The following is a 17,541-nucleotide window of genomic DNA, read 5'->3' as shown; positions in this document are numbered from 1 at the left end:
ACTACTTTCTTCATATTCTTCAGATTTAACACTTAGTTTGTTGATCCTAGAAAAATGACCTTTCTATTGCTCATTTCTTGCCTAATAGTTCAGCTGAAAATACATTCATTAAGCCAGCTCAAAGCATAAAATAGGCTGTTTAAAGAAAGTACTATAACTTCAAGGACTTCTACTATGGAAGCGTTTTTTCCACCACATATGAAGAAAATATTATGCAAATTAGTCTCACAGTTGCAAACTGCACTATAATAATCATCACACTTTTGCAACGTTTTATCTTGCAATTATTAGTTACACTGACATAGAGCTTCCACTTATTAAGCTATACCCTACCCCTAACCAAACCACAACAAATACCAGACTTCTCACAAGCTATGAGATACCTCCACTTAATAAGTTCTCAAATGTGTTGAAAACCTGGAAAAAAATGGATCACATTAAAGCAAATTACATTCCAAGTTTCAAGTTTATTATGCATAAAGAGTGTTTTAAGCATCTATATACAATGAAATATTTGTGCCAAATGTCATAATAAAAATATTTGTCTCTGCATCACAGACTGCAAGTCCATTCCAATGGCTGATATAGTGTTTATTGTGGATGTATCAGACATCACCACCCTTCCAAACTTCAGGCTGGTCCGTAACTTTCTCCACCGGATGATTAGTGGCTTGGAGATTGGCTCTGACAGTGTGCGAGTGGGAATGGTGCTTTACAGTGACACACCCGCAGCTGAATTCTACCTAAACACTTTTGACAAAAAAGATGAGATCCTGCAGTACATTAAACTTTTACCATTTAGGGGTGGGGAATCCAGTACTAGCAAGGCCCTGAAGTTTGCAAGAGAGAAACTCTTCACCAAGGACACAGGCAGCCGACATGACTTAGGAGTGCAGCAGATTGCTGTGGTCATAACAGAGGGAGACTCACGGGATAATGTCACATTGGAGGCTGAAAAACTAAGGAAGAGTGGAGTCCAGGTCTATGCCTTAGGAGTCATGAAAGATAATGGGACACATCTGAAAGAGATTGCATCTTATCCTCCTGAGAGGTTTATGTTTAGTGTGGAGAGCTTTGCTAAGATTAATACAATGGAAAAAGTACTGACGAAAACTCTGTGCAACAATATTGTCCGGTCAGGTGACAAATCTAGTACATACAGTGTAGAGCAAGGTAAGACACTGAACCTTTATTGCTAATAAATATTATAGTTGAGCATAATATAAAAGTTAAGCTTATTATCTACTGTTATTGAAAAAACTTGTGACAATCAGTTATGTACATCAGTTTAATCATGTTGCAATTTTAGGATGTGTCCAGACAGAAGAAGCAGACATTTATTTCCTCATTGACCAATCCACAAGCATTTATCCACCACACTACTTTGAGGAAATGAAGATGTTCATTCTTAAGTTTCTGCTGAGCTTTACTATTGGACCAAAACAGGTCCGCGTTGGGGTAGTGAAGTATTCAACTGACTACAAGTTAGAATTTAAAGTGAATGACCATAATGACATTGACTCTCTCAAAAAAGCTGTGATCAACATTAACCAGGAACATGGAAACACAAATACAGGAAAGGCTCTGTCTTATATGGGCAAACTCTTTAAGGATGCTGAAAAGACACGTGACAATAAAGTTCAAGAGATTCTCATTGTCATTACTGATGGAAAGTCCCAAGACTTTGTGAAAGAGCCAGCAGCACAGCTGAGAGCACAGGGAGTGACCATATATGCCATTGGCGTGAAAGATGCCAGTGAGGAAGAGCTCTTAGAAATGGCAGGTGACAAAACAAAGGTGTACTTTGTCAGAAACTTTGATGCACTGAAACCGCTCAAGGAAATAGTTGTGAAGGATATCTGTTCAGAACAAGGTAAGGCTAATGTTTAATATTTAATTGAACCCTTTTTAAAGAAAAATATTTTATATTATATTATATATTTTATTTTATATATATGTATATTTTACAAAGAGCTATATATGTGTGTGTGTGGGTGTGTGAATATATATATATATATATATATCTGTGTGTGTGTGTGTCTGTGTGTGTGTGCTCAAAATTATTCATACCCCTTGGACAAATTAGTACTACAGTAGATATGGCCAGAGATTCTCTATCGAGTCTGTTCAAAATGAATCATACACTATTCCCAATCTCAGAAAAAATTCCTTCTTTTGTGAAAGCACACGTGGTTTCACAATCCAGTGACTATAATAAATTTAATCAATTTCTTTAAATGTTACATGTTATTTCTTCAGTTGTTTATCACATATATGAAATATATGTGACAAATAATATATGAAAGTATAAAACTCATTCATCACAGCAGACAACTCAAAAACACTAAAAATAATTGAGCACGACTGTATCTATCTATCTATCTATCTGTCTGTCTGTCTGTCTGTATATATATATATATATATATATATATATATATATATATATATATATATATATATATATATATTGTCAGGAACAGCTGGACAGTTCCCTGCCAGGCGCTGAGGGCGCTGGCAGGTGAACCTTGGAAGCCTGCTTCTTTGTGTGTCTTTTGTTACGCCCTTCCTATTGTTCCTATCCTGATTGTGTCACCTGTATCCCATTAGCCCTAATGTCTACCCCTATAAATAGGGATCCTTGTGTTTGTGTCCTTATCCATGATTGTTATCTGTACCGTGGTTTCTGGTGGGGTTTTGTTTGCTAGGTTCCATGTCCAAGCTAAGGTCTAGGTTTTGTTTTTGTTTTGTTTAGTTAACCATGCCATGTCTAGTGTTACGTTTGTTTCCCTATGTCGTGTCTTAAATGTAATAAAAGCAGTGCTTTGCTGAATCCTGCGCATGGGTCTCATTACACTGTGTGCTGGCTTGCGCACACACACCACGGGCGTCTGGGGTCGAGCCCCGCATATATATATATTCAGTCAGTCATGTGACAGCAGCATGTTGCAATGCAAGAGCTCACATCAAACATACAACATTCTACACAGAATGATTTGAAGGATAAAAAACATTATGTAAGTGACAGTTCAGTGCATGCAAACAACTTGTTGATATGAGAGGTTAGACAATTATCCTGATTGATTAATGCTTCAATGGTTGGAATGAGTGGTGGCTCAGTGGTTAAGGCTTTGGGTTGTTACTCAAATGCTCAGGTTTCAAACCTCATTGCTGACCCTGTGACAGCCTGCAAACCCACCACAATGGAAGTGCTTTTTTTCCCTCACACCATTCTGCGTAAACTTTGGAGGCTATTGAGTGTGAAGCAGAGATCAAAGAGATCAAGTTTTCCTGCATAACGTACAGCTGTTCACTATGTGTTAACTGTATGTGTATTTATTTAGTTCTCTCTCTCTCTGTCTCTCTCTCTCTCTCTCTCTCTCTCTCTCATAGCTTGCAAGAAGATGAAGCAGGCAGATGTAATTTTTTTGGTTGATGGTTCAGGGAGCATTTATCCAGAAGAGTTCTCCAAGATGAAGGAATTCATGAATAGCATAGTTTCCAACTCTACAACTGGAAAGGATGGCATACATTTTGGAGTGGTGCAGTTTAGCGAAAGCCCACAGCCTGAATTTGCCCTTAACAAATTTTCTGACAAAATTCCGATGCAGCAGGCCATTAATGAAATGCGGCAGCTGGGCGGTGGCACTATGACTGGGCATGCACTCAGTATTTTATCAGAGTTCTTTAGTCCAACAGAAGGGGGTCGTCCCAGTGTTCCACAGATTCTCATTGTGATCACGGATGGTGAATCTCAGGATGCAGTTGCTCAGCCTGCACAAGCCCTCAGAAGCAAGGGCATTACAATATACTGTATAGGAGTACTTAAAGCTAATGTCACACAACTGCGAGAGATCAGTGGAACTCAGGAAAATGTTTATATGGAAAGAGATTATGATGCGCTGAAATTCTTACAAAAAGATCTCTTGATTAAGATCTGCACGTCTGTTGATGGTAAGTTATGATTATAATTTCACATAAATCATTTTTCACTAAAAGTGAAAATAAACAGAAATATGGTGCACATTACAAAATACCCAGTGAATATCTCACACAACTTTTATTTAATTTGTTTAGGTTTGTTAATGAGTTAGGGTTAGTGAGAAACACTTAAGTGTTTTTGAGGGTTCTTTAGATGATTATCAATTCTAGCTTTATAAAAGTGATCTGATTCTGCATAGAACCTGTTTATACAATGACTATATAGCCATAGACAAACAAAATTCAACGACTTTTGTTCCCCACCAATTAAAAAACTCAGTAAAACATAAAACTAAATAAAAACTAATATTTTTAGAAAAGAGAGAATGTGATATTTTGTTCTGTTTAGTATTTTTCCATAATGCAATAACCTGCAGACAACAGCCTATGTTGTATTTCCACACTCATAACTTTTATAGTGTCGCAAGGACAAAAGATATTGACTTGGTGATTACTTCTATTAAACTTTCATTTGAGTTTAATTTTTTTCTAAATGATAAATATTGCTTGTAAACTATGATTTTGTTGAACATTGTTATTCATATGTAGGTATACTGTATATACAGTAGATATGTAATTAGATATAAGAAGTCAAATGTGGCATGGATAGAGATGTCCATATGGCCCAAACTATGTGGACACTTGACTGTTACAGCCCCATATGGGCCTTCACTAAACTGTTGGCACAAAATTAGAAACACACAATTGTCTTTGTATGCTGTATTATAAATATTCTCTTTCACTGGAAATAAGTGGCCTAGCTCAGACAATGCCCCTGTGCACTAGTGTCATTGTATCCATGGATCTTAGTACACAACATGTTGCACTAAGGCTAAATGGTCATAAATTCTTATAGCCACTTTTTAAAATCTAGTGGAAAGCCATTCCAGAAAAGTGAAGGCAGAACAACACAAAATAAATGCCAGTGGTTTTGGAATGGTATGTTCAGCACTCAAGTCTCCACGTACTTTTGGCCATATAGTGTATCTATACAGTTTTCCTTTAATATGGCAAACTTATTTAAATGCTCCAATTATTAAATTGCCTGATTTGGTATTGTTTTTTTTTTCTTTTTAGATTGCCAGAAATCACAATTAGCAGATGTCATCTTCTTAGTGGATGATTCCGGCAGCATTAACAAAACTCAATTCAGTAGTATGAACATCTTCATGAACTCGGTGGTGAACTCCACACAGGTTGGAAAAGACAGTGTCCGTTTTTGTACTATTCTCTACTCTGATGAACCAGAGGCCAAATTTTCCCTTAATCAGTACTACAGCAAACGAGAAGTGCAGGATGCTATAAATAATCTGCAGCGTAAAGGTGGGAACACATACACAGCCAAAGCACTCGTTTACTCACTGAACTACTTTAGTGAAGCCACTGGTGGGAGAAAGTCAATAGGTGTCCCACAGATGCTGTTTGTCATCACGGATGGTGAGGCCACAGACCGAAAGGATTTAACTGACGCTGCTAATCAGCTTCAAAATTATGGTGTTAATGTTTATGGTATTGGAGTGGCCAATGCAACAACATTTGAACTAGAACTGATTACCAAAGACAAAGACAAGGTTTTCAAGGTTGATGATTTTAAAGAGTTGGAGACCCTGCATAAAAACATTTCCAAAGTGATCTGCAACAACACAAAACCAGGTAATTGCATAGTATTAGCATATTAGCATAGAAAACTATGACAAATTTATTTTAAATGTTTTATTTAATCTTTGTAAGGATAACTGAAATTGCACCAGACACACACTAGTAGTAGCATCATGGTAGCTTATCCCCATGTGTGCAGACTTGTTATGTCCACTGAATGTTCTGTGCTACAAAGTATATTATTGCAGTAACACATTACATAACCTCCAATTTCAGTATATACTTCACTGTTTTTCAGAGTGTGAGAAAGAAGCAGCTGATTTGGTCATTTTGATTGATGGGTCAAAAAGTATTGGTGATGTGTCCTGGAAGACCATGATCAATTTTATACTTAGCCTCGCTAACAATCTTCGCATCAGACAAGATCTCTTTAGAGTTGGTGTAGCTCAGTTCAGTACAGAGTACAGAAAGGAATTTTACTTGGATAAATATTTGAATGAACTGGGGGTGAAAGAGGCCATTGGAAAAATCACTCAAATGAATCAAAATACATTGATTGGAGCTGCTCTAAATAAAGTGCAAGAGTTCTTTCACACCAGTACAGGGAGCCGTATTGATCATGGAATTTCACAGAACCTGCTGTTGATAACGGATGGAGAATCACAGGATGAGGTTAAGGAGGCAGCTAATGAATTGAGGGCCAAGGGCATTGAGATGTTTGTGATTGGCATAGGCCAAGTCTCAATCAAGCAGCTCAACACCATTGCTGGATCACCTAAAAAGGTTTATACTGTAGACAATTTTGACCACCTCAAATTAAGCAGAACAACGCAGCTGGTGATCAATGAAATTTGCCAGAAGGACAAAGCAGGTGAGTATTGAAGGCAAACATTTTTCAATATAACTTAATATGCAAGTACTGGCATGTGTAAATAAACATTTGATATTCAGCTGCATTTAAGATATAGCCTCCTAATAACACCACATTTACTTCTTCCTACAGGGTGCACCATCGATATTGGTATTGGATTTGATATCTCTCGTAGTAGTTCAAACTCACAATCAATCTTTAGTAGCAAATATATGCTGCAGACCTACTTGCCTGATATTGTAAGATACATCTCCACTGTGCACAACTTGTGCTGTCTACGCCACCTACCTTCTATTAAAACCAACATTGGTTTCCGTTTGGTTGCTAGCGATGGCAAGATACTGTATGACCCTAATTTTGAGCATTACAACAAAGACATAGTGACAAAGGTTATTACTCAAATGACTCAAAATATGGTCTTTAACACCAAACTCCTGAAAGCTTTTGAGGAAAAGTTTGGTGCTTCTGGAGCTGGTGTAAAGGTGAATACTATGTAGACTTTCATGCTGAGAGATATTTGTAAAAAATCACATACAAATTATGTTCTTTCAAAGTGTAAAAATAGTAAAATTATTACAATTTTAATTTTGAGCCCAAATGCTTAAACTGCACTGGCTGACATATTCAGGTAGTGATCATTTTCACCGATGGCCTGGATGCACCTGTTGATGACCTCATGGTTGCCTCATGGAATCTTAAGACAAGTGGTAAGAGAACATGCTTTGGTTCGGCAGATTTATATAATATGCAGGGTGTCCCAAAAGTCTCAATAAAAAGGGGGAAATTAACACATTTTAGGTAGATGTCTTCAAAAATTGTTGATACTTAGATTTTTTGTTTTGTAGATAGTCTTTATGAATACTTTTGGCAAAAGAAGAATACATTGAAATCATTCTCATGGCAGAATAGGGTAGCTTGTCACAAGGTTGCTTTAAAGAAAGTGTTCATTTCCCCTCTAAGTCCATTTCAGATCAGAAAATGAAAATCAGAAGAAAGTTTACAATTTCAGCTTTTATTCATGGTATTTATATGTAGATGTGTTAAATGACATAGACCATTGCACATTCTCTATCAGACCACCCAGTATTTAGGCATGTGACTGATGGGTATTTCCCAGGTATATTCTGTTAGAGGGATTGTTTAATCAATAGATAGCTCTGAGCATCTACCCAAGATTTTAGCCATCAGTTTGTGAAAACTGCACTTATTGTTAAAAAAGGATAAAGCATCATGAAGATCATCAAGCTATGGAAAAAAGCAAGCCATTTTGAAACTAAGAAAAAGAGGGAAAATTAATCAAATGCATTGCAAAAACCATTAGGCAGCAATTTGAGATGTTCTGAAACAAAAAGAAACCACTGGTTTACTAAGACACAGACACCAAACAGGTCAACCAAGAAAAAAGCACAACACCTGATGCCAGAAACATTGTGACACCTGTAAGGGGTGAAGGTATCACAATTCACTTTTCAAAGAACTGGCCAGATTGGGCCTCAAAAGTTCTGGAACTAAGTGGGGAGGAAAGGCCAAAGTGTGGAGAAAGTGATGATCTGCTCATGATTCAAAGCATACATACATCTGTGAAACATGGTGGAGGTAGAGTCATGGCTCGGGCTTGCATGGCTGCTAATGGAACATTGCCCAAAATTAATTAGGCAAAACTTCATCATGAAGCAAGGCAATGATCCAAAAACAACTGCCAGTAAAACAAAGGACTTTATTAGGGGAAAAGTGTAATATTTTATAGGCCAAGTCAATCACCAGACCTTAAGCATATTAAGCATGCATTTCACCTGCTGAAGAGAGAAACCCCCCAAAACAAACAACTGAAAGAAAGTGTAGTAAAAGCCTGGAAGCATTAATTTACTTCCAGACTCTTATCCTATACTTTTGCTTAAATAACATAAATAACATGAATGAATAAATGCCAGGAAATAAAAGCTGAAATCCATCTTTTGATCTTACACCCAAATGTCTTAACCTTGACATTAACATTGCCTTTCTAATAGTTTCAGAAGACTGCAAGGATTGCCTATGTTAATGATTATATACATTACTATTTTTTGCCTTTCTTCCTTTTCCTCAACTACACACACAAGTGTGTTTTTGCCCTGTTGTGTTTGTGTGATAGGAGTCCATGCACTGATTCCAGTAGCTCTGGAGGGAAACCAAAACATTATGGACCTACAGCAGCTAGCGTTTGGACGAGCACTTGGCCAAACTGATCCTTTAATGATCACCATGAAAAATGTGGGCAGTGCTCTGCAGAAGCAGATTGTGAGTGAATATATATCTATCAAATGCTAAATGCTGAGGAATAAATTCATTAGAACAGGAACAAATTAGTTTAAGATTAGCTTTTTGTGTAACAAAAATATATATATATTATTGTATATAAATTTTATTGTATGTAAATATATATTGTATATGTAACATTCTACCCAACAATTCATACCTATGAATAAAAGTGCTTTCCACCATAACACATGATAAAGAATCTGTTTTATTATAACAATTAAGTAACTTGATTCAAATCCGAAGTATCTGAACTCTCTCATGGACCTTGTATACTGTATACTGAGTGTACAGTCTTTTGCTTTACTAAGAACATAGAACTGCCAGTGTACAGAATGTTGGATTTAAGCAGATGTAGACTGTGTAAAGCATTAATTTTTTTGTACAATAATTATTGTGTCTTCTATTCAGGTCTTCTTATTTTCTAACTCTTTCTAGGAGGCTGTGGCGGCACGGGAGTGCTGTAATGTGATGTGTCACTGTACGGGTCGTGAAGGCGTACGTGGACCTGAAGGACCCCGAGGGATAAAGGTACCACATCATATTATATAAGATAATGTACGGTTTGATACAACAAAGAATGGCCACAGTGTAAAAGCCCTGTGACCTTTCATGAAATTTCATGTCTGTTGTCCCTTAACAGGGCTCTCCTGGAACTATAGGATATCCTGGAATTCCTGGAGAAGAAGGAGGAATTGTATGACACTATTATAGATAAAACATATTTTCAACTCACAACAGTTCTTTATTTATTGATTTCTCACACTAAAATCATTGTGTTATTGCAGGGGGAGAGAGGACCACAAGGTGAGAATGGAACTCAAGGACATTCAGGTTGCCATGGGAAAAGAGGTCAAAAGGTAGCAGTGGTGCACCTCAGTACATACTACATATTACAAATAAAACAAGCTCATAATCTGCTTTTACCTCAGAAATTCACATCTTAAAATTCTCCACAGGGTAGCAGAGGCTATACCGGTGATTTAGTAAGTATTGAAATAGGCCAGATATGAATGTTGCCAATGAATATACATATTTATGTGTACTCCATCTGTCAGCTGTACATGCATTATAAGGAAAAATTCTTACCACATATTTTCTACTATTTTTCACAGGGAATAAATGGAGAAGATGGTGTGCCTGGAATTGATGGAGAACAGGTAGAGTAACATTTATTTTTATATTGATTGATTGATTGACTGATTGGTTGGTTTTATTAATGTCTCATTCTTATTAAACATGGAGCAGCTTGCTAGTATATTTATTTGATTAATTGTGCATGCAGACATTTGAGAGATTCTGATTTTCTCTGTACTTTTTTTAGGGTGTGACTGGATTAGCAGGATACTCAGGAGAGCCAGGCGATCCAGGCCACCAAGTAACAGCTTTTTCTCTGTATTTTAGGCTGTGGGATATATGTTAGAATTCTAATGTACATTATACAGTTCTTATCCACTATTCTGTATTTTTAATATGTTAATGTTTAAATGCAGTTTACCTGCTAACATGTTTAGACAAGCAATATCCAATTTTATGCTGAAGGGCAAAAAGGGTGTCAGAGGAATTCCAGGTGACCCAGGACAAAAAGGACTGCAAGGAGATCCGGTGAGTTTGTTTGTGTGTGTATGTATGTATGTACTGTATGTTACTTCTTTTTACAGAAATCTGAATGAGACAAAATCACACTACATAGAAGATTTCAAGGTGTCTTTTAAGTCACAGTGAATTAAGGAATGGCAAGCAAAGCAAGCACAAGCAAAGGGTTTGATTACTAGTATTCTCAAAAAGACCCTATAATTCTGCACTAGTAAAATGAAATACTTATACACTTATTAACACTGTTAGTCTAGGAGTCTATAGTTTTGTTTACACATACTAAGAACACAAGGTCTATGAATTAATTGTCTAAATCCAATAGGGCCTGTTTTGCAAATGAAGAGGCATACTCCCTACATTATACTGAATGTCATGTGTTCATATATTTGAATCTCAAGGCTATTTGCAAAGTTATTGTCTAAAAATGGATATAAAGTTTATGCTGTATTACTGTATTCACTCCCACAAGAGCTTTAAATAGACTGTTTTAAAGGGTAAGTTTTATTCAGTCTTCAGTGGGTTTTTTTGTTTATCAAATATGTTCCACATTTAAGTGTTTATAATAAACCTATTAATTTAAGCATTACATGGAATATATTTTAATTGAAATCATTTTTTGTCATATGTTTTTGCTCTTCTTTGAAGGGTGAGCCAGGCATTATCAACATTATCCCTGGTCCTAAGGGTGAGATTGGATACCCAGGCATACCGGTATGTCTGTGTTCCTCTAAAGAATGTTATTTCTTGTGGCCTTCAGTTCACTAACTATAAGGCTTATCACTTGCCACTGAAATTATATTTACTGCTATAATGTAAAAGGTGTATGGCTGCATCACTGATGATGCATCATTATCAAATTCAGGATTTGCTTCCAGTGCAGTGAGCATCATAATGGTAATCATAATCTCTCCCTCATTCTGCTTTCAATCACAGGGTCAGACAGGATCAGATGGAAGTCCAGGCAGACCTGGAGATATTGGCAGTCCTGTGAGTCTCCTCAGACTTTACAGTACACATGGGTTTCAGTACACAAGTTGTAATTAGTTTCAAATGAGTAACCTATTTTTCTAATGTTTTACAGGGTCAGAATGGAAGAAGAGGCACTGCAGGACCATCAGTATGTCTTATTTTGTACTAATAACAAAGTGAATCCAACCAATAGAGTTTAGATATTTTCTAAACATTACAACAGTTTTTTAACAGGTGAAACATTGCTGTTCAATTTAATATTTTTTTTTCCTTAAGGGTGCTCCAGGACGTCCAGGAGAGCCAGGAATAAGAGGATCCCCTGGAGCTTCAGGGCCACAGGTCCTTTTCAGACTTCTATAATGTTCTTGTGTGGTTTTTGTTTGTTTGATTTGAATGCATTCAAATAGTGCAGCAATAAAACATGACCAAGAACCTTAACAGGAAGCAGGCAATAAAATATAACTCCAGGGCACGCTAATGAAGTGTCATGAGCAAAAGATGATAGTTCAGAAAGATTGATTGATTAATCTTTATGAGGTTAATTTTCTACTTCAGGTATGGTTGTTTACAGCTAAACTTGAGTTTAATTTGAATTAATGAGCCAACCTTGCACAACAATGTCACTCAGCTAAAGTTTATTTGCTTCTGCTGATGGTAAGCAGTGACTGATGATTATAATACTTACTCATGAAGTCAGTAAGACACACTTATAAATGTTCAGGGAAGAAAATTGGTTGTAGATGCATTTGAAGTGTCTTAATTGCATGGAGATGGGACAAAGTCAATAATGTTGATGGCCCTAGTTAATACACTTTGAATCTGAACCCTAAACCTGTGGGATTATTAATTTTATTTATTATTTTTTTCATAATTAGCAACTGACTGAATATTTTTCTATTTCTGTCTAGGGGCCAATGGGTCCTCGTGGTGATTTGGGACAGAAGGGTATGCCAGGTTTTCCAGGACCTCAGGTATGCTTCCAGATTAAAGCTTTAGTCGATGTAAATAAATGTATTCTAAGCTGTTTTTCACTTATCACTTTCCTTCAGGGCTCACCTGGTACACAAGGAAATACTGGCTCTAAAGGAAGCACAGGGCAGAGGGGACAAAAGGTACTTTTTACACCACACGCTTGTAACTAAATAACACGTGCATTATACTGCTGAAAGAGGCCACAGCCATCAGGGAATACCATTTCTATGAAAGGGTGTATTTAGGTAGATGGTACATGTCAAAGTAACATCCGCAGAACCCAATGATTCCCAGCAGAACATTGCCCAAAGCATGACAATGCCTCTGCCGACTTGTCTTCTTTCCATATACATCCTGGTGCCTTGTGTTCCCCAGGTAAGAAACACACACATACACACACATGGCCATCCATGTGATGTTAAAGAAAACATGATCCCCACATGCATCACTGAGCCTTGGCCACCCATGACCCGGTTGCTGGTTCCCCACTGTTCATTCCTTGGACCACTTTTGATAGATACTGACCACCGCAGACCGGGAACACCCCAAAAGAGCTGCAGTTTTGGAGATGCTCTGATCCAGTCATCTAGCCATCATAGTTTGGCCCTTGTCAAACTTGCTCAAATCCTTATGCTTGCCTGCTTTTAACACACCAACTTTGAGGACAAAATGTTCACTTGCTGCCTAATACAGTATATCCCACCCACTAACAGATGACATGATAATCAGTGTTATTCAGTTCACCTTTCACCACTCATAATGTTATGGCTGTTTGATGTATACTTGTGTGTGTGTGTGTGTGTGTGTATGTGTGTAATTGAGAGAGAGAGAGAGAGAGAGAGAGAGAGCTTTTGATAAATCTATGAACAAGTTCATGTTCTTGTACAGGGTCAGCCAGGGGAACCTGGAAATAACGGAGCAGCTGGGCCAGAGGGGCCCAGGGGCCTTCCAGTAAGTGTCAAGTGCAATTTATCTGATTCTTTGGCAGAGGCTAATAAAATAACAAAATGTCTTTTAATGTCTTTTTATCATGACAGTGTTTCACTGTTAGTTCTCATTGTACCTCCACCACAGGGAAACGATGGTTCAGATGGATATGGGTTAGCAGGACCTAAAGGACAGAAGGTTATACTATAGTATACCCAGTACTGTTTATCTGTAAAACTAGAAAAAATTCTCTTTATGGTACAAGTTGAATTTTGTAACAAAATACTACAATTTCTACCTGCTGACAGGGAGATCCTGGCTTTCCAGGATATCCTGGACAACAGGTAAGTTCTTTAAAAAAAAAACGTTTTATAGAGATCTGACTGAATTTGTTTATGAAACATTTTTAGAAATGTTTAATGATATACTGTACATTCATTCACTTTAGAGAGCTTAAACATTCATACAGCATACAATATGAATGTTGAACATTGCTGATTTTTATATCTTTATATTGGTCATGTTTAAATCTCTTATGCCAAGTAATGTCATTAAAATAAAATGTAAAAAAAAAATGTCCAGGCATATCAAAACATCCTAAAAGTCACACTGTAAAAGCATGTCCAAGTTAAATTAGTAGACATTTCTTTCAAATATGTAGGACACTAAGTATACCTAATATAGTAAAAAAAATAGAATCCTGTGCTAAGGATGTTCAATAACAATGTCAATTTTATGCTCAGGGTGATCCGGGAGATCCTGGGAAAAAAGGAGGTAATGGTCCTAAAGGCAACAGAGGAAGAGGGGTAAGAATAGTTGTCATTAATGATGCATAACTAATAGCCCCTTTGTCTGACTGGTAAGTTTCTCAAATTTGGCTCAATATATTACAGGGAAATGCAGGCAGGCCAGGAGCACAGGGTAGTTCTGGTGGCCCCGGACCAGCTGGACACAGGGTTTGCAAGCTTTAGCAACATTATGTTGATATATAAAATATTACTATTAATTTGATCAATATTTCTTATATTTGTACTAAAAGGGCCCTAAAGGACCACCAGGAACCAGAGCAATGTCTGTAAGTTCAAGCCTTTTGTTCTTTTCAGGGATCACTGATCAGTTTCTTTCTGCTGTCTATAACCATTGTCTTGTATTCTTTTAGGCTTGTCAACTAATCACCTATGTACGAGACAACTGTGGTAAAGCATCATAATTCTAAGAATGGATTCACTGTATCCCTGATGATTATTATTAAACTGCATTCAATTTAAGGTTTATACTCTTTTTAACTTTACTTACTTACTCTTACTTTATCATTTTTTTATTTGCACAGGCTGCTGTAAAGGTAGGGCTCTTACCTTGGCTATGCAACACACCCTTAATAAGAATGATAAAGAATCAATGTTTAAACAACCATCAATGAACCCAAACACAGCTCTTATCTTTGGCATGTCTGCACCTCTAGATAAAACAACTTGCCCTGTGTACCCCACTGAACTGGTGATTGGTTTGGACATGTCTGAGGATGTGACTCCTGCATTATTTCAGAGAATGAACTCAACTCTTCTTTCTCTGCTGGACAGCATTGATATCGCTGAAAGCAACTGTCCAACAGGGACACGAGTGGCTGTGGTTTCCTACAGTTCTAACACCAAGTACCTCATCCGTTTTTCTGACCATCGCCATAAGAAAGACTTGGTGGAAGCTGTGAAGAACATCCCTCTGGAACGTACATCCAATAGACGCAACATTGGTGCAGCCATGCGCTTTGTGGGTAGAAATGTCTTCAAACGTATTCGTCAGGGTGTTCTGATCAGGAAGGTGGCGATCTTCCTCTCTGGTGGACAGTCCCAGGATGTGATATCCATAATCACAGCTGTTCTAGAATACAAGGCTCTGAATATAAACCTTGGTGTTATTGGTTTTAGGGAAACTCCTAATGTTCAGCAAGCTTTTCAGGTAATGTAAAATGACTGAAGCAGATGAAGCCTATATGATCAGATTGATTGCTGTGATTCACCTTTTACACTTTTATCTTTTTAACTTTCCCTGTCTTGTGTGTCGTGATAAGGCTGATGAGACAGGAAGCTTTATTAATGTGCTGGAGAGATCAGAAACCCAGAATACAGCACTTGAGAAGATCCAGCAATGCATCATCTGCTTTGGTAATACGTCAAATTTGTTAATGTTGATCTAAATAATGAATTTCTTGTGATCTAATAAAAAGTTAGTAACTTAGTCAGGACCCATATAGAACGGATTAATAATGATTTGTTTTATGTCATCTGCTGTCTTCTCAGATCCTTGCAATCCAGCTAGAGATTGTCCTAGCACCAGTGAGGTACCCACTCCAGAGCAGGTAAACATGGACCTGGCGTTGTTGGTGGATGGTTCTCGGAGCATCCAGGCAGATCAGTATGAGGGAGTGAAGCAGGTGTTGGGCACTGTGTTGGACCAGCTTGTAGTGAGTGATCAGCCCAGCAGAAATGACAGACAGGCACGGGTGGCACTTTACCAGCAGAGCTCATCATACAGTGAGGCCCGGGCTCCAGTCAAGCAGATCTTTAGTTTCCAGCAGTTTCAGGACCGCAACCTAATGAAGCAGAGCATCTTTGAAAATCTACAGCAGACTGGTGGCTACTCCAGGCTGGGACATGCCATAGAATATGTAATCATGCAGGACCTCCTCACTGTTTCCAGGCCTCGAAAAAACAAGATGCTGCTGCTTATAATTGGAGATGAGACAGAATATTCTGACAGTGCAAAACTGAACTTCATCTCTATGAAAGCAAAGTGTCAGGGTGTGGTGATTTTCACTCTTACTGTCGGGTATCATTTCAACAGCACACAGGTGGAGGAGCTTGCCAGCAGTCCCACAGAGCAGCACATAGTTCACTTAGGCCATGTAAAACAAGGACAACAGGAGTACACTCGACGCTTTATAAGGACTTTCCTACACATTCTGAAACGTAAGAGAAATCTGTTCCACAAAAATATATTAGTATTAAAACTATGTGATCAATTTTTTAATGCTACTTAATTGCACACTTTCTGTGATTGATCACTTATCACTTTGAGATTTCATGAAATAACAAACTGTAACAGTGTTTAACTTCATAAGTTTTTATTATTTCTAATCACAAATCTCAAGATAAAGACAAACACATGTTGTAAATTTTCAGTGCAGTAACAACAACTTTACACAGGTATTTGCAATGATAGAAGTTAATCTCTAATTACACTTACCATTGTTCTGCAGTTAGCTTAATATACTGACAATGGCCCTCGTTTAGCTTTTAGTAAAGGTATGTAATTCAAACTGGATGTTTGCGTAATCAAAATCGAACATTTCCACTGGATTTGGAAACACCAATCATTTGCATGTAGTGACACCCACAAAACACCTTAACAGTTAATGCACAGAAAGCTGTAAGCACAAAGTGATCAATCAGGGTAAACCTGCAAAACAGAAACAGAAGGGTTTTTTTTACTCGGAATAAAAAACTTTACTTGATCAGAAAAACTGTATTGCAGATTATTTAAATGTACTACTATGCCAATAACAATATTTATTAATATGAGCCCATCCTCATTTTATACAGTGCCATTATTTGTCACTATTGAAAGATTAGTTTTATTCATCTTCAGTTTTACAGGATTTATACATTTTATTTTGACAGCTCTAACTAAAACAGTGTTTTCTTCCCCTCTTTTGTTTCATTCTCTCAGATATTGTATGGATGTATGGTTGAGTTTGGCTTGTTCTGATTTTATGTATACAGGAGACATGAACACCTATCCTACTCCATTGATCAAAAAACAATGTGAGCGTTTTCAGCAAGAGGAAGGTCCATTGTATACCTTTGAGGCTGCTCCAATGACACCCACTGAAAGGTAATACCAGTTTTATATATTTTCTGTTGATCTTGAAGCTTTATTGCAGCTGTCTTCAGTTCCTGCTTTGTCTTGGAGCATTTTGCCTTCAGCTCAGCCTTTAGCCTGGGTTTGGGCAGTTTCTCTTATTCTTTCTGGCAGATCCTCTCAAGATCAATCAGTTAATATGTGGAGTGCCTGAACTACCATCTTCTCTCCACATATGTTCTATGGCATTCAAGCCTGGGCTTTGGCTAGGGCCTTGGCTGTGTGGGTCATTGTCTTACTAAAAGGTGCTCCTAGGCTGAGGGTGTGTTCTGACCATTCTCCCCACCCCTGAGGTTCAGGATCACCTTCACTGCATGATGCTGCCACCACCATGGTTTATCAAAATTGATTTGATTAGTCATTGAGCAGTGCCTAATTTTTGCCAGACATAATGCAAAGAGATCAGCCCAAAGAAT

General features: G+C 37.6%; 1 protein-coding gene across 1 annotated transcript in view; it reads left to right on the top strand.

Moving 5' to 3' along the window:
- LOC131351367 (collagen alpha-6(VI) chain-like) overlaps positions 1–17,541 on the top strand; it is a 29,952-nt gene that overhangs the window by 8,738 nt on the left and 3,673 nt on the right. Inside the window, exons 5-37 of the mRNA XM_058386822.1 lie at positions 559–1,173; positions 1,310–1,873; positions 3,391–3,951; positions 5,056–5,631; positions 5,876–6,448; positions 6,581–6,930; positions 7,077–7,155; positions 8,580–8,725; positions 9,182–9,274; positions 9,387–9,440; positions 9,532–9,603; positions 9,703–9,729; positions 9,859–9,903; positions 10,068–10,121; positions 10,286–10,348; positions 10,985–11,050; positions 11,273–11,326; positions 11,421–11,456; positions 11,585–11,647; positions 12,217–12,279; positions 12,358–12,420; positions 13,169–13,231; positions 13,355–13,405; positions 13,516–13,551; positions 13,951–14,013; positions 14,101–14,163; positions 14,247–14,282; positions 14,367–14,403; positions 14,538–14,549; positions 14,670–15,163; positions 15,276–15,369; positions 15,505–16,173; positions 16,987–17,098. Of these exons, the coding sequence (XP_058242805.1) occupies positions 559–1,173; positions 1,310–1,873; positions 3,391–3,951; positions 5,056–5,631; positions 5,876–6,448; positions 6,581–6,930; positions 7,077–7,155; positions 8,580–8,725; positions 9,182–9,274; positions 9,387–9,440; positions 9,532–9,603; positions 9,703–9,729; positions 9,859–9,903; positions 10,068–10,121; positions 10,286–10,348; positions 10,985–11,050; positions 11,273–11,326; positions 11,421–11,456; positions 11,585–11,647; positions 12,217–12,279; positions 12,358–12,420; positions 13,169–13,231; positions 13,355–13,405; positions 13,516–13,551; positions 13,951–14,013; positions 14,101–14,163; positions 14,247–14,282; positions 14,367–14,403; positions 14,538–14,549; positions 14,670–15,163; positions 15,276–15,369; positions 15,505–16,173; positions 16,987–17,098 (5,947 nt within the window). The remainder of the gene's footprint in view (positions 1–558; positions 1,174–1,309; positions 1,874–3,390; positions 3,952–5,055; positions 5,632–5,875; positions 6,449–6,580; positions 6,931–7,076; positions 7,156–8,579; positions 8,726–9,181; positions 9,275–9,386; positions 9,441–9,531; positions 9,604–9,702; positions 9,730–9,858; positions 9,904–10,067; positions 10,122–10,285; positions 10,349–10,984; positions 11,051–11,272; positions 11,327–11,420; positions 11,457–11,584; positions 11,648–12,216; positions 12,280–12,357; positions 12,421–13,168; positions 13,232–13,354; positions 13,406–13,515; positions 13,552–13,950; positions 14,014–14,100; positions 14,164–14,246; positions 14,283–14,366; positions 14,404–14,537; positions 14,550–14,669; positions 15,164–15,275; positions 15,370–15,504; positions 16,174–16,986; positions 17,099–17,541) is intronic.

The sequence above is a fragment of the Hemibagrus wyckioides genome, linkage group LG01 (genome assembly GCF_019097595.1).
Source record: "Hemibagrus wyckioides isolate EC202008001 linkage group LG01, SWU_Hwy_1.0, whole genome shotgun sequence".
Taxonomy (NCBI): domain Eukaryota; kingdom Metazoa; phylum Chordata; class Actinopteri; order Siluriformes; family Bagridae; genus Hemibagrus; species Hemibagrus wyckioides.
Note: the sequence above shows the minus strand (reverse complement) of the source record. Positions and strands in the feature narration are given on the sequence as shown.